The sequence below is a fragment of the Microtus oregoni genome, unplaced genomic scaffold (genome assembly GCF_018167655.1).
Source record: "Microtus oregoni isolate MIOR12 unplaced genomic scaffold, Mior012 000006F_ref0000085, whole genome shotgun sequence".
Lineage (NCBI taxonomy): Eukaryota > Metazoa > Chordata > Mammalia > Rodentia > Cricetidae > Microtus > Microtus oregoni.
In genome coordinates, this window is record NW_024543065.1 from 39767649 (window position 1) to 39781321 (window position 13673).

The 13673-nt window shown below is 55.3% G+C and overlaps 3 protein-coding genes across 12 annotated transcripts in view; 2 read left to right on the forward strand and 1 right to left on the reverse strand.

Annotated features, from left to right (window-relative positions):
* LOC121449794 overlaps nt 1–13673 on the forward strand; it is an 81705-nt gene that overhangs the window by 12160 nt on the left and 55872 nt on the right. Inside the window, 12 exon segments of the mRNA XM_041654470.1 lie at nt 1255–1538; nt 3155–3360; nt 5485–5598; nt 5652–5982; nt 6123–6283; nt 6548–6681; nt 6906–7083; nt 7658–7938; nt 8681–8858; nt 9298–9460; nt 9501–9724; nt 11062–11172. Coding sequence (XP_041510404.1) covers nt 1255–1538; nt 3155–3360; nt 5485–5598; nt 5652–5982; nt 6123–6283; nt 6548–6681; nt 6906–7083; nt 7658–7938; nt 8681–8858; nt 9298–9460; nt 9501–9724; nt 11062–11172 — 2365 coding nt within the window.
* LOC121449176 (granulocyte-macrophage colony-stimulating factor receptor subunit alpha-like) lies at nt 621–6192 on the reverse strand. Of its 3 annotated transcripts, XM_041653444.1 has the most exons (14): nt 6108–6192; nt 5440–5570; nt 4796–4950; nt 4054–4194; nt 3585–3902; nt 3245–3365; nt 2994–3123; nt 2677–2840; nt 2266–2399; nt 2105–2119; nt 1894–2029; nt 1651–1747; nt 1366–1444; nt 621–1293 (listed from the first exon to the last, which is right to left on the reverse strand). In XM_041653444.1, exons 4-14 carry the CDS (start codon nt 4105–4107, stop codon nt 1267–1269), a joined length of 1275 nt encoding a protein of 424 aa, XP_041509378.1. In that variant the 5' UTR covers nt 4108–4194; nt 4796–4950; nt 5440–5570; nt 6108–6192; the 3' UTR covers nt 621–1266. The 3 variants fall into 3 exon arrangements, with proteins under 3 accessions (XP_041509378.1, XP_041509379.1, XP_041509380.1); XM_041653446.1 differs by lacking the exons at nt 4054–4194; nt 6108–6192 and having other exon boundaries at nt 1114–1293; XM_041653445.1 differs by lacking the exons at nt 2105–2119; nt 4796–4950; nt 5440–5570; nt 6108–6192 and having other exon boundaries at nt 1109–1293.
* LOC121449177 (cytokine receptor-like factor 2) lies at nt 4983–8123 on the forward strand. 8 transcript variants are annotated; one of them, XM_041653455.1, is made up of 8 exons: nt 4983–5598; nt 5714–5982; nt 6123–6283; nt 6548–6681; nt 6906–7083; nt 7202–7317; nt 7412–7496; nt 7719–7857. In XM_041653455.1, the coding sequence occupies exons 2-7, from the start codon at nt 5786–5788 to the stop codon at nt 7472–7474; spliced, it is 849 nt and encodes a 282-aa protein (XP_041509389.1). In that variant the 5' UTR covers nt 4983–5598; nt 5714–5785; the 3' UTR covers nt 7475–7496; nt 7719–7857. The 8 variants fall into 8 exon arrangements, with proteins under 8 accessions (XP_041509389.1, XP_041509384.1, XP_041509387.1 ...); XM_041653453.1 differs by having other exon boundaries at nt 4989–5598; nt 7771–7910; XM_041653452.1 differs by having other exon boundaries at nt 4993–5598; nt 7215–7317.

A 13673-nucleotide genomic window follows, 5' to 3' on the forward strand; every position in this document is an offset into this window, starting at 1 on the left:
ACATAGTTGAGCATATACTTTTGTTGTATGATAGGCCTCTCTTGGGTATATTCCCAAGAGTGGTATTGCTGGGTCCTGGGGTAGGTTGATCCCGAATTTCCTAAGAAACCGCGCAGGCCAGGGGTGCCAACTTCAGCAGCAGCCCCAGGCCGACCATGGCTGGATAGGACAGGCCACTGGGGTCCTGCGTGGGCGGGGCGCAGACAGGAAATGGGGGAGGGGGCGGTAGCTATGACATCACTGCAGCAGGGGAACCGGAAGTCGCTCACCTCATCTCCCCGCCCCCGCTGGAATTCCCACAATTCCTGCGTGCTCCCCCCCCCACCGGATCAGCGGGGAGGGGGGACGGGGCTGTGTGCGCGATGACATCATCACTCCCATCTCCCAGGAATGCAGGCACCTGACAGTGGATGGTGAGGAGTCAGGGTCATAGTGTCAGGGGTCACGGGGGTTGTGGCCCCTAACTCTTGCTAGATCCGCACTGCTCCCCCTCCCCTCGTGGCAGTGACTAAGGCTTGGGATCCCTGGGCTGCTCTGGGTTGAGCAACTTCTGGAGCTGACGCTGGGGACAGGAGGCATGATGGGAGTGAGTGGGTGGGGGGGTGTGGTCAGAGCCAAGGTGACGTCATTATCGGGGAGGGGGGGGCCAGGGTCGGAAGGAATGCTGAGAGTTAGCCAGGGGAGCTCGGGTCTGAGAAGGGGGTTGTGCAGATGTCACTGACTCGGGATGACGTCACCACCACCCCCACCGGAAGTGTGGAGTGACTGACAGCCATGCAGCCCCGCCTCTGCCGGAAGTTCCCTGGAATCCTGGGCCTGAGAATGGTGGGCACTGAACCAGGTCATGGTGATCATGGCGACTGTGGGGAGTCGGTCACCAGGCTGGAGGCGGGACTTCTGGGAGACTGGCAATCTCCCAGAGACTGGGAGGGGGCAAGGGCAGGACTTCCAGGAGTTAATCGGTTCATCCCACGGGTTGGGCTTCAGTGTGATTGACAGCGGAGGTGCTGATGACATTACGGACTTTTTTCCTTTCTAGGAATCCAGAGCAGAGTGAGCGGATGCTGGAAGTCCCGCCTCCCAGGGGTGACTGACAGGTGATTTCACATGCAACAGGGACATCATTGCCAGTTTCGGGTTTATTTCTTAATAAAAACACCAGGAAGAATGAATCGCTTCCAGGTCAACATCTCTGGGTTCAGTTCACTTCCAGGTTGGCAGGGGTGGGGCTTCATCTGTGTTCCGGGTCCCCAGGGTCGGAACTTCTTATGCGGCCAGGTCCTTCCTGAGGGTCTGGTGGGGTGGGGAGTGTCAGTAGGGGTCACAGACAGGCCCGGCCCCACCCTGCAATCCCTGACCTCTGACCTGGGGATTGACCAAAGCGTTGTCGCTGACTTTGTCCCGGATGTCAGGGATGTGGGGGAGGAGGCGGTGCCAGATGAACCTGGGGTCGGGGGTCAAGGCGGCCAATGTGAGGCCACTGGAGACATCTTGGGCCATGGCAGCCACGACAGTCATATTGGGTCAGGGCGGCCAATGTGAGGCCATGTCAACCATCTTAGGTCAGGGCAGCCATGACAGTCATGGTGAGTCAGGCTGGCAATGTTGAGGCCACAGGGGCCATCTTGGACCAGGGCGGCGCCCACTCACCTCCTCCAGGCGAGCGCCAGGCCCAGGACACAGGTCAGGGTCACGGCCATCGCGATGATGTAGACAGGCAGGCGGGGGACGGCGGGGCGGTCAGCGCCTGCAGGGGTGGGGCGTGGAGAGGTGGTGGCGGGGTTAAAGGCAGGAGGGATCGGAGTCATATAGAAAGGGGCGGTGCTTAATCGGGAAGGATGGGAATGGGGCAGGAAAAGGCGGGGCTCATGCCCACAAAGGGGCGGGACCCACCGAACTTCACTGGCGCACTCCACGCACTCCACCGCTTGCTGCGCACGTCGCCCACACGCACCCTGACCACGTGACCCTCGCGCGGCTCCGGGCTTGGGAACTCGAACCGGTTTTCGGAGCGGCTGGCGACGGTGACCTGGGGGGGGGGTCAGGTCAGGGGCGAGACTTCTGGGGTTGGTGGGGGCTGGAGGGTCACTGCGGGTCGGCTCACCGTGGTGTCCGTGTCCTAGAAGACAGGAGGTGGGGTTACAACCAAGGGAAGTGTGACCAGAACAACAGGAAGTCTTGCCCCCAGGAAACAGAAAGTGGGGTCAGAGCAAAAGTCCCCCCCCCCACCCCGCCATTTCCCAGCATCCCCTGGGGCGCACGCACTGTGCGGCGCAGGTCGAGCTCGTAGCGGAAGTCAGCGAAGCTCATGGCGGCCCAGGTGCGGGGCGGAACCCAGGAGATGGCACAGTGGGAGGCATTGCAGCTTCCAGTGATGTTGCGGGGCGGGGACAGACGCTCTGGGGGCGGGGGCCAGTGGTGAGGGAGGCCCCGCCCACAGACAGAAAGTCCCACCCTTCAGCTGTCAGTCAAATCTAATCATAATACCAAACAGGAAGTCCCGCCTCTCACCTGTCACTCAAACATAATTCTAATGCCTAACAGAAAGTCCCGCCCCTCACCTGTCAGTTAATTCAGGTCCCAAACAGAAAATCATGCCCTCCCTTCAGATGCCAGTCAATTACACCCAGCCCCGCCCACACATCGGGAAGCTCCGCCCCCAGCCATGTCACCCACCTATGGCCTTGGTATTCAGGATGACGTCATAGGCCCTCAAGGCACCGCCCGACTGGCTTGATCCGGCCACGGTCACATGAAGCCGGTCGGGCAGCCCTGTGAGGTCATTGATGCGGCAGCCAAAGGGGGCGGGGCCGCTGGGACATCCGGGCAGCTCGTGGCCCCTGGGGTGTGGGGCAAGGGTTACTGAGGGCGATGTCACCCCTCCCCAACCTATGACATCATTGTGTGTAAACCTACATTGTTACCCCTCCGATCTATGATGTCACCAAGCCCCCCCCCTACTCCCCCCGCCTGTGATGTCACCCCAGGCTCACGTGGTGTTGCGCAGGACCAGGAAGTAGCGAGCGTCCGGAGGTGCAGCAGGCCCTGCCTCCCAGGCACACGTCATGGCAGCCGCGTCATGGATCTCGCAGGAGACATTGACCGCCTCGGACCCTGGGGGACCTGGGGGGAGGTTTGACGTTATTGCACGCAGGAGGAAGCCCCGCCCCCAGGGACACTCAGGAGGGGCTGGAAACGGGGTGATTGGTGTGCCCCACCCACACCCGGAAGTCCCGCCCAGCACCGGGGAAGATGTAGTCCAGCCTCTCGTGGATGGTGACGTTGCCCGTGGTGGCGTTGACCCCCAGCGTGACCCCGAGGTGCAGGGTCAGGGCCCTGAACTGGCAGCGGCACCCAAGAGTATTCTGGGGGGGGAGATGACATTATAGGAGAACCCCTCTTGACATCAGCGATGATGTCATCGGGAGTTCCCAATCCAAGGTGTGGGTGATGTCATCAGAAACCCCCAACCCCGGGTAGGGATGACGTCATCGGGAATCCCCAAGGCTCTGGAGAGGGATGATGTCACTGGGGGCCCCTCCCCCTCCCGGAAGGGATGACGTCCCCATGAGCCCCATCCCCACCTGCATCCTGCGCATCCTCGGCCTCCCGTGCAGGGTATAGTTCACGTAGCATGACGTCACCATGATGTCATGGGAGCAGAGCCAAGTCAGCGTCCAGGTGCCAGGGTCGAAGGTCAGGTTCAGGGCAGAGGGCGTGGGAGGGGGCAGGACTTCTGGTGCTGGGCCATCCGTCACCGGGCGGGGCCACGTCGTCAGCTTGGAGTCAAAGGGAAGTCCCGCCTCCGCGGGTAGAGAAGCAAGGGTCAGGGCAGCCAAGAGCAGGAGCAACATGGCGGCTAAGGGCGGGGCCTCGCGGGGTGGGCTGGGCCGGGCGGTCACCTGTCAATCAGAAGACAGAAGCATGATGGTGTCAGCTGTCAATCACCCGGGCACTCAGGACATCCCGCTACCTTAAGGAGTACAGAACACAGTACCCAGGTACTCAGCGCAGTACCCAGCATCTTAGAGGACATAGCTTGGGACCCAGTACCTGGGAAAACTCAATGCAGGAGGACTGGAGAGATGGCTCAGAGGTTAAGAGCATTGCCTGCTTTTCCAAAGGTACTGAGTTCAATTCCCAGCAACCACATGGTGGCTCACAACCATCTGTAATGGGGCCTGGTGCCCTCTTCTGCAGACAGAATATTGTACCCATAATAAATAAATCACATGGGAGGACTCAGCACAGCACCCACGACCTGAGAAGATTCAGGACAGCACTCAGGAAGACTCAGCACAGCACACAGCACTCAGCACCCGGGAGGACAGAGCACCCAGTACCCAGGAAGACTTAGCACAGCACTCAGGACAACTCAGCCCACCACCCAGCATTCGGAAGGCCTCAGCCAAGCAACCAGCATTCGGGAGGACTCAGCCAAGCACCAGGGAGGACTCACTCAGCATAGAACCCAACACTCAGCACTCGGGAGAACTTAGCACAGCACCTTGAGAGACAGCACAGCATCTGGGGACTCAACCTAGCACCTGGGAGGACTCAGCCAAGGATCCAGGGGGACTCAGCCCAGCACCCAGCACCAGGGAGGACTCAGCCTAGCACCCAGCACCCAGGAGGACTCAGCCCAGCACCCCCCAGCTCCCCGCTCCTCACCCGGTTGCCAACGACTGCACTTCCTATTCTGGGAGAGGAACTGAGTGATTGACAGGCAGTGATGGACAGCTGGAAATGGGGAAGTGGGCAGGGCACAGGGTGATTGACAGCTGGGGGCGGGTACCTGGCTTGATTGACAGTGAAGCACCCGACATCGTGGGCGGTCTCTGGTGCAGACAGGAAGTGGCCATGGTGCAGTCCCGCCTCCTGTCAATCACTGGGGATATTTGACTGGGGTCACATGGTTGGAGGCTGTGGATGACGTCATGGGCACAGCACCTGTCAATCATGGGGGGGACTGCCATGAGGCCTGAGCACAGCAACCAGCACCCAGAACTCAGCACCCAGATCACCCAGCACCCGCATCACACAGCACATAGCACCCAGCATCCAGCACCCGGATCACCCAACACCCATATGACCCGGTTCATCCAGCACTCAGCACCCGGATCACCCAGTACCCAGCACCCGGAACACTAGCACCCCAATCCCATATCTGACCCCCATCGCTGACTCAGCTGAGATCCCCATCGCCCCCGCGCAGGCGCACTTCCTTCCTTGACTTCCCCAAAATGCCAGGGCCGGGTGGGGAGACCGCGCTTAGTCCCCGCGGTGCTCGGTCCCTGCGGTGCTTGGTTTTTAGTACCCGGGTGCTCGGTACCCGCGGTGTTCAGTGCTTAGTACCTGGGGTGATCGGTGCTCAGTCCGCTAGGTGCTCGTCCCCGCAGTGCTAGGTGCTCAGTCTACGGGGTGCCCAGTGCTTAGTACCTGGTGTACTCGGTCCCCGCGGTGCTGGGTTCCCTCGGTGCTCAGTCCGCTGGGTGCTTGGTTCCATCGGTGTTCGGTGCTCGGTCACCGCCATGCCCGGCCCCGCCGCGTCCATCGCCGTCATCCTCCTGCTGCAGCTCCAAATCCGGGAGAGCGCGGGTGAGTGAGGGGGGGGCGGAAGGGGTCCCGGGGTCACGTGGGGCCCAGGACAGGGGGTCGCGGTGACGTCCGAGGGGGCGCTGACGCGGGGTACCCACTTCCGGGATCGAATCAGGCGCAGGAGGCGGACAAAGCCGGGGACCGGAAGTCCTGCCCCCGGGTCCAGATTGACAGGCGGAGTTTACAGATGGGAAGTCCCGCCCCGGGCGCCCAGACTGACAGGCCGGTAGCGGAGCCTAGGGGTGCTCAGTCTCTCCCCGTCGCTGACGTCACCCGTCTCCGCCCCCCAGAGGACGTCACCGTCGTCTGCCGCGACCTGCGCGACGTGGAGGTCACGTGGGACCCCGCTGAGCATGCGGGGGCTAACCTGAGCCTGACATGGCGGTGAGTGACATAGGCCGGGGCCCCGCCCCTTCCCAGACAACGCCCATTCCCCAGGTTTCGGCCCACGCTCTGACCACGCCCATTTCAGAGCACGCCCACTAAGCCCCGACCCTGACTTCCGTCACCTTGCTCCCTGGCAGCTACATCCCAGAGCCCCTGCGGCCCTGCTCCCGGTACTTCCTGTCCGACGGCCTGACTTCCGGCTGCGTCCTCCCCGTGCGCAGCGGACGCCCCCTGGAGATTGACGTGCGTCTGGGGGCGGAACCTGTGTTCCACCGGAAGGGGCTGGCCTCGGCCTTCCGTGAGTGACAGGGAGGGGTCGTGGCCTTTGTCCGTGAGTGACAGGGGAGGGGGCGGGGCCTGGCTCTTGCGAAACAGAGAGGGCAGGGCTTGTGATCTTGGGTGGCACGGAGGAGGCGGAGCCTGTGTCCGTGAATGACAGGGGAGGGGCGAAACCTGGTTCATGAGTGACAGGGATGGGGCGGGGACTGGTTCTTGAGTAATGATTGACTGCTCTCTCGCACGTGTGCACACGCGCTCTCTCTCTTTCTCTCCCCCCCCACAGTGAAGCCCCGCCCTCCCGACAAACTCACTCTCCATTGGCTGGAGGATGCCATCCGTGTCACATGTCCTGCCCTCCCCCATGTCGGCCTCGATTATGTCATCCAGCACCGCGGGATGGGGGACACGGACTGGGTGGTGAGCAGCAACATCATTGGGTCCCAGCATCCACTGGGGCAGGGGTGACATCATCAGGTCCCAGCTTGCAGCGGGGAGGGCGTTGGGTGACATCATGGTCCTAGCATGCAGTGGGGGTGGAGGTGACATCATCAGGGTGACAGCACTGGATTGTTGCCCATGTATTTCCTGCTTCTGTATGTCACCGGGGTCACGCCCAAAGACTTCCTGTCCCTGTCTGTCAGGCCTCCGCCCCAGCGCCCTCCTGTGATGTCACCGTGGGCGGAGTCGACCGCAGCGCCTGCCTTGCCTTCAGGGTCCGGGCATTCCCGCGGGAATCTTTCTATGGCAGCGAAGTGCAGCCTAGCGATTGGAGCCCCGTGACACAATGGAGGGCTGGTGACGCCATGGGTGTGGGGAATGGTGGGTGACGTCACGGGGCAGGGCCTGGCTGGCAATGTCAAGGGTTTTGGGCTAGACATGGGTGATGTCTTATGGGGAGGGCCCTGGCAACTGACAACACACTTCCCATGAACCTGAGGCCCCGCCCCCAGGCTCCTGCCAGGCTCTGCCCTATTCCGGGTTCCCAAAGCTCCAGGTCGCCTGTGGCCTCGTGACCCTGTTGACATCACTGCTCCTGCTGCTGGCACTGTGGAGGTGGGGGCGGGGACTAGGTGTGGTGGGCGGGGCCAGGGACGGGACAGGGACACAAAATCTCAGGCTCCCTGCTCACTTCCGGCTCTGCCCCCAGGGTCAAGCGCGGCCTCCTCCCCTGGGTCCCCGACCCCAGGGGTGGCTTCCAAGGACTGTTTGAGCAACATGATGGGAACTTCCAGGTACCGCCCACCCACTTCTTGTCAGTCAGGGTCCTGCTTCCTGTCTCTCACCCTTCCACTTCCTCCCTGACTTTGGACCAACATTGGTTCCTGCCACCCTCTCACTTCTGGCCCCGCCCCTCACACCAGGCCCTGCCCTTAAACCCCAATCTTGCTCTTAGCCACGCCCCTCACCCCGCCCCTCCAGGCTCGGCCTCTAACCGACCCCACCCTCACCCTTAGCCAAGCTCAGGCTGAGTCCCGGCCCTGCCCCTCACTTCTGGCCCCGCCCCAGGCCTGGATTGCGCAGGACGTCTCTCCGCCCCCGAAGCCCGAAGCCATTGACCCCATTGACCCTGCTGAGGTGGCCCTGGTTCTGGAGCAGCATGGGAAGGGCGCGGCACCCGACCCAGCCTTGGGGTCTCCCGGGCTCCCCTGCCAGTGCCCGAGGGACAGGGACCTGGTGAGGGTGGGCGGGGCCACCTTCGTGATGGATGGAGGCTCTTACATGACCCTGTGACCCCGACGTGACCCTGCTGTGATCCCGGCAGCCATGATGAAAGAAGGCACTCGCAGTGCATGCTGGGAAGAGGGAAAATTTCTGGGTCTGTGCGTTTCTAGTAAAACATCACATGTGAGTCTCAAGAATTATGATGTCACATGTGAGTTTCTGGTATGTGTCACATTACTGTGGGATTCTTATGCACATTGTGACGCCTCGCAGACTGAACTACATCTCCTAGCATTCACTGCGGCTCCCGACTCATTACTTCTGGCTGTCAAGCAATTTTTTTTCCTGATTCCAGTATAAACCAGTAGAGCCCTGAGATAAATTGCGGGTGCTCCGTGGTGTACTACATCTTTCAGGAAGCACTGTGATTTCGTTATCTCAGTTCCGGCGGAGATTCACATACTTCTGATTCCCAGTATGAAGCAGGGCTGTGGGTCTCTCACGTGAAACTACATCTCCCAGCATGCACTACGGGCTACTCACTTCCGGCTGTCAACGCGTCCTGATTCACAGTATAAACCAGTGCAGTCCTGGAATGCAGTCTGGAGACCCAATTTGGGCCTACCAGAGTAAACTACATCAACCAGTATGCACTACGTCTCCGGGAATCTCACTTCCAGCTGTCAAGCACATTTTTCCGATTCCCAGTGTAAGTAAGTGCTGTGCAGGACGTCATCCCGTGTGGGCCTCTAAGGGAGAACTACATCTCCGAACATGCACTGCGGCGCCTGGATCTCACTTCCGGTCACCCGGACTTCTCGTTCACGGCGTCTGTGATCATAAGGGTCCCATTGTGAACTACATCTCCCAGGATGCCCGGCGACTCTTCCTTGACCTATTTCTGGTGTCATTAGCTGTCACTCCGACCGCCGGTACAACCGAAAGTGTTCACTACTGAGCCTGTTTCGCGGGCACGCCGTGTCCGTTGACCGGGTTCCCAGGTGAACTACATCTCCCAAAAGCCTCGGCGGTGTTCTACAAAACTTCCGGTACATACCGAAAACGCCCGTGGCTGCCTTATTAACGAATCCCCGCCATGGTCGATCGGTAGGCGGGGTTTCGCGGTAAACTACATCTCCCTGAATGCCCGGCGTTTCTCCCTAGTTTGTGAAGTTCCGCCGTGATCGTGAACCGGGGTCCCATGTGAGCCTCGTCTCCCAGAGGGCTCGGCGGTTTGCCCAACTACTTTCTAGTATAAACCGGAAACGCGTTTGGCCGGTTTCCTAGGACCCACCGTGCTTGGTAAGCGGTAATCTCCGGTGAACTACAACTCCCAGAATGCTCTGCGCTTTTCCACCTAACTTCCGCTAGAAACCGGAAACGGCCTTGTCTTCCCCATTTCCGATGCCCCAGTGTGGTCGAGGACTGTTCGCTCGGTGGAAACTACAAGTCCCAAATGCTTCGCTATGCTCATTTTCCGGTGTTTCCCGGAACATTACAGAATTGAACGGGGTCACGTTTTGATGGACCGGAAGTAAACGGGAGCTCTCTGTCCTACACCGGAAGTGACCAAGGAAGTGTCCCGTCCCCCATTCAAAACCTCTTTCGCGGTGCTCGTGGAAAGTCCCTCTCCTACCCGGAAGTCCCGCCCCACCCCTACCTCCAAGGCCTCCGTCTCTGCCATTGGTTGCGGAAATTTATTTATTGCGGTTATATATATATGTCCGGTTTTTCCTGGATATTTGTTCGTTTTTTCTCGGGTTCGGGTCCCGGATGGGCTCGGCGTTCGAAGCCTCAGGTACGGGGCGGGGACGGGGGGGGGGCGGGGTCTCAAATTTCAGATCTAAATTCAAATTTCCGTTGTTTTGTTTTAATTTCGATGATCTGTAAAAATTATATATATTTTATTTTTTATTTATTTTTTGATTTTTCGAGACAGGGTTTCTCCGTAGCTTTTGGTTCCTGTCCTGGCACTAGCTCTTTCTAGACCAGGCTGGCCTCGAACTCACAGAGATCCGCCTGCCTCTGCCTCCCGAGTGCTGGGATTATTTTTTTAATGAAGTTTTAATTACCCCCCTCCTCCGCGCGCGGCGCCGCGATCTTGCCCCGCTGCCGCGAGATGGGGAGAGCGAGGGTCCGCGCGCGGGGTCCGCGTTCGATCTGAGTTCAATTTCCATTTAATTCCGTTTAAATCCAAATTTAAATTTTATTTTATTTTTTTCGTTGTCATCTGGGCTTTTTGTGTGATTTTTTATTTAATTTTATTTTCATCCTGTTTTCATTATTTTTTTTCCTTCCTGTTTACATTTTTCCCCTTTTCCCCCCTAAAATCTTTTAATTTCGTTTTCTTTCTTTTTCTGTTTTTTTTTTAATTTCTTTTCTTTTTTTTTTTTAATTTAAATTTTTCTTTTTGGCTTCCCTGCCCCCAGCAGCCAAGTAAGCAGTCCCCGCAGGGCTGGGGGGAGGGGAAGGGTCAGGGGGCCGCTGTATTCATTCATTCACCTCCTTCTTTCGTTCATCCCCAGGCGGTTTCTTTTTATTTATTTATTTTTTGCGGCTGAATTTTTAATTTTCCTTCCTCTCTGGGATTTGGCCCAGTGAGCCTGGCAGGGTATGTGTGTGTCTCCATGGAGCTGTCAATCACCCTGGGTTTCCCCCTCGTCCCGCCCCCGGGCAGGGAGCATAGTTATTTTGAGTCTGTGTTATTTTTTTTAATTTCCATTTTATGATTTAATTTTAATAATTAATTTTCATGCTTAATTTTATTAGTTTTCCCGTCTTAAACTTTCGTTAATTATTCCCGATAAAATCCCTTACAGTTTTACTTCGCTGGGTTGTCTGCTGTAACGTGTTTCAAGTGTTCCATGTAGCATGATGTCCGACACGTGTGATCATGAATCATCACATGCTTAATGTGTGGTTTCTTAAATAGAATTTCATACAAAATATAAAGTTTTCATATCAACAATAATCTGTTAGGGAAGCCTGTTTTCTATCACATGTGTCACATATGTTCCGTGAAGAGCGGTATGTGGTCCAAGGTAGACATTGCAGTACACACGTGCGTGTGCACACCTACAGGATGTAAGGATTTGTGTTTAATGTTTTATTTGTATTTTTGTTTATTTTTTTAAGGATTGAAATCTGGTTCCGTGTTGAGGATCCGCGACCTTCTTCTCGTGTGCTTGAAATCCTTCCAGGGAAAATTCATTCTGCATCCCATGCCTGTGCTGTTACTACACACGTGTGAGACTCACATCTGTCGCAAATTCTTTACATTGAAATGTTCACGTGTGTCCACACGTCATCGACACGGATGAAATTCTGATTGCACGTGTTAAATTGTGTGTACACGTAAGCACAAAATTGCTGCTTAAACATTAGATTATTATTCATGTCACATTCCTACATACATGTCTATCAGATTACGACACAAAAACATCCATATGTCTAACTTACGTGTTATGCACACAGCTCTGGGCCTTACGTGTGTTTCTGGATATAAGTTCCTGGCTCATGTCTGATTGTGATATAAATGCAGCGTGTGCCCATGCTGAAAATAATCCGTGTCACATGCATATCACACGCATTGCTCCAGGCCTGCGTCTTTATACGGATTCATGTTGTCTGTGTGTATCACGTGCGTGACCCTGGGCCTGGGTGTGCAGTTATTTAGTTATGGTACGTACGTATGTAACATGTTTCATGTGTATGAAGTAGACGGTTCTGCATAGAACATGTGAAAAGCGTGTTTTTATTTTTGAACGTGCAGTGTGCACAGGAAACAAAGGACCAGGCTTACACATATAACACATATGCGGACGCACATATAACGTATGTGCACAGGTCTGCGCTCACGTCTCTGCCACTCCGTATAATCATGACATAATTGTGTTTTATATGTAAGAAGCATCCAGGCCCATAGTCACGCATGTCGTGTCTGAAGAGCATGTTTTTGCGTGTGAACATGGAGCGTGCCTATGGAGACGAAGACCAGGATGTATACACATAACATATATGCACATGTGTGTTTGAGACTCTAGCATTTTACAGACCCATTTTCTGCATAACCGTGGGCCTGAGTCACACGTGTGCGTATAACCTTATCTTTGCATGTGAGCAAGGGAGCGGTGTTTTCCATGCACGTCTATTATCACCCGTATCTACGTAAAGCACATTTACATACATGTGTGCACAGCGCTGGGCCCGTGTCTGTTTATTCATGGTATAAATGTAACGTGTGCCATATGTGCTTAACATAAAATGTCACACGCCTGACACCACACGCACGGCTGCGGCCTGAATCTTTATGTAGCATCCATGTGTAAACGCCTGTTCCACACGAGACTGCAGCCTGTGGCCTCTAGTTTTCTGTGTGTGCATTTTACACACATGTTCCATGCATAACCCAGAGCCCACAGGCGTATAGCTGTGTAACTGTGACATAAGCATGTGATAAGTTTCATATGTGCACAGAGATATGGGCCTGGAACTATGCGTGTAACATATTAAAAATGTTTTTAGGTATGAATGTAAGTGTGTTCATGGGAAAAGACACATGTATACATAAGCTTACACGTGTGACTCTAGACCCACGTCTGTAACTACACAGAACTGGTGTGCATATAACATCCACATCATATGTGCTCACTAACATACATGCTAAGAACTTCACGGATCCTCAACACCAATCCTTAAAAAATAAATAAAAAATAAAATACGAAACATGGATTACTCTCTGCCTTTATCTTTACACGTGTGTGTCACTTTACACGCATGTTGCATGTATAGCTCTGAGGCTGTACGAACATCACCACGTTTGTGACCGTGGCAGACATATGTGTTTCTGTATGGCTACATCATGCAGACCTAGAGTTGTACGTATAACACATGAAATGTGTTTTTTTGTTGTGCACGCATGCATAGGCAAAGGATCGGCCTGTACATGTAATGTGTGTACTTGTGAGAACAGCTCTGGGCCGGATCTTTACAGCTGTGCGTAAATATGTCATCTTTATATTCATATGTGATCAGGATATAAACGTGTGTTTTTTTTTTTTTTTTGTTTTTTTTTTTTTTTTTTTTTGGTTTTTCGAGACAGAGTTTCTCTGTGGTTTTGGAGCCTGTCCTGGAACTAGCTCTTGTAGACCAGGCTGGTCTCGAACTCACAGAGATCCGCCTGCCTCTGCCTCCCGAGTGCTGGGATTAAAGGCGTGCGCCACCACCGCCCGGCTAAACGTGTGTTTTATATGTATAGAGAGGTACACGCCTGGAGTCAGGCACAGAACATGGGAAAAAAAGAGGACTAGAGTGAAATGCACCATTTTATTTATGAACATAGAGTCTACATGTGAAAAGGATATTGACTTAGACCACACCTAACGTGTTAGCGTGTGTGTGTCTGCCTGGGCCATCTTTATAAATACACATACGCTGCGGTCACACGCATATACCTGCAGCCAGGCGCACACAGTTCACCATCACCTGTGTCTACCCTGCTCATATTTGTGTGTCCACATGTGTAGAGCATATGTATGTGTTTGCATGTCCACACTCACAGTTTTATTTTCCACACATGTACATGTACATCCGGGTGTGCACATATCTGTTCACCAGGAGCCCACGTGCACACATGTGTAGACACAGATACCATGCCGTGACATCTACTCTGTCCCATACATGTGTGTGTGCACATGCATTTGTGTTCTACATAGTCCTAAGCCTACCTTGCCTATGTCTGTGCACAT

Bases quoted from the DNA above. Each gene is read 5' to 3' on its own strand.
- LOC121449177 (XM_041653447.1), top strand. From the start codon at position 5,786: ATGGGAAGTCCCGCCCCGGGCGCCCAGACTGACAGGCCGGTAGCGGAG. The intron at 6,284-6,547 runs GTGAGTGACAGG...CCCCCCCCACAG, and splicing joins GGGGCTGGCCTCGGCCTTCC to TGAAGCCCCGCCCTCCCGAC. The intron at 7,497-7,770 runs GTACCGCCCACC...GCCCCGCCCCAG, and splicing joins AACATGATGGGAACTTCCAG to GCCTGGATTGCGCAGGACGT.
- LOC121449176 (XM_041653444.1), bottom strand. From the start codon at position 4,107: ATGCTCTTAACCTCTGAGCCATCTCTCCAGTCCTCCTGCATTGAGTTT. The intron at 3,366-3,584 runs GTGGGGATGGGG...CTCCCCCCCCAG, and splicing joins CGAGGATGCGCAGGATGCAG to AATACTCTTGGGTGCCGCTG. The intron at 1,748-1,893 runs GTGGGTCCCGCC...CCACCCCTGCAG, and splicing joins GAGTGCGCCAGTGAAGTTCG to GCGCTGACCGCCCCGCCGTC.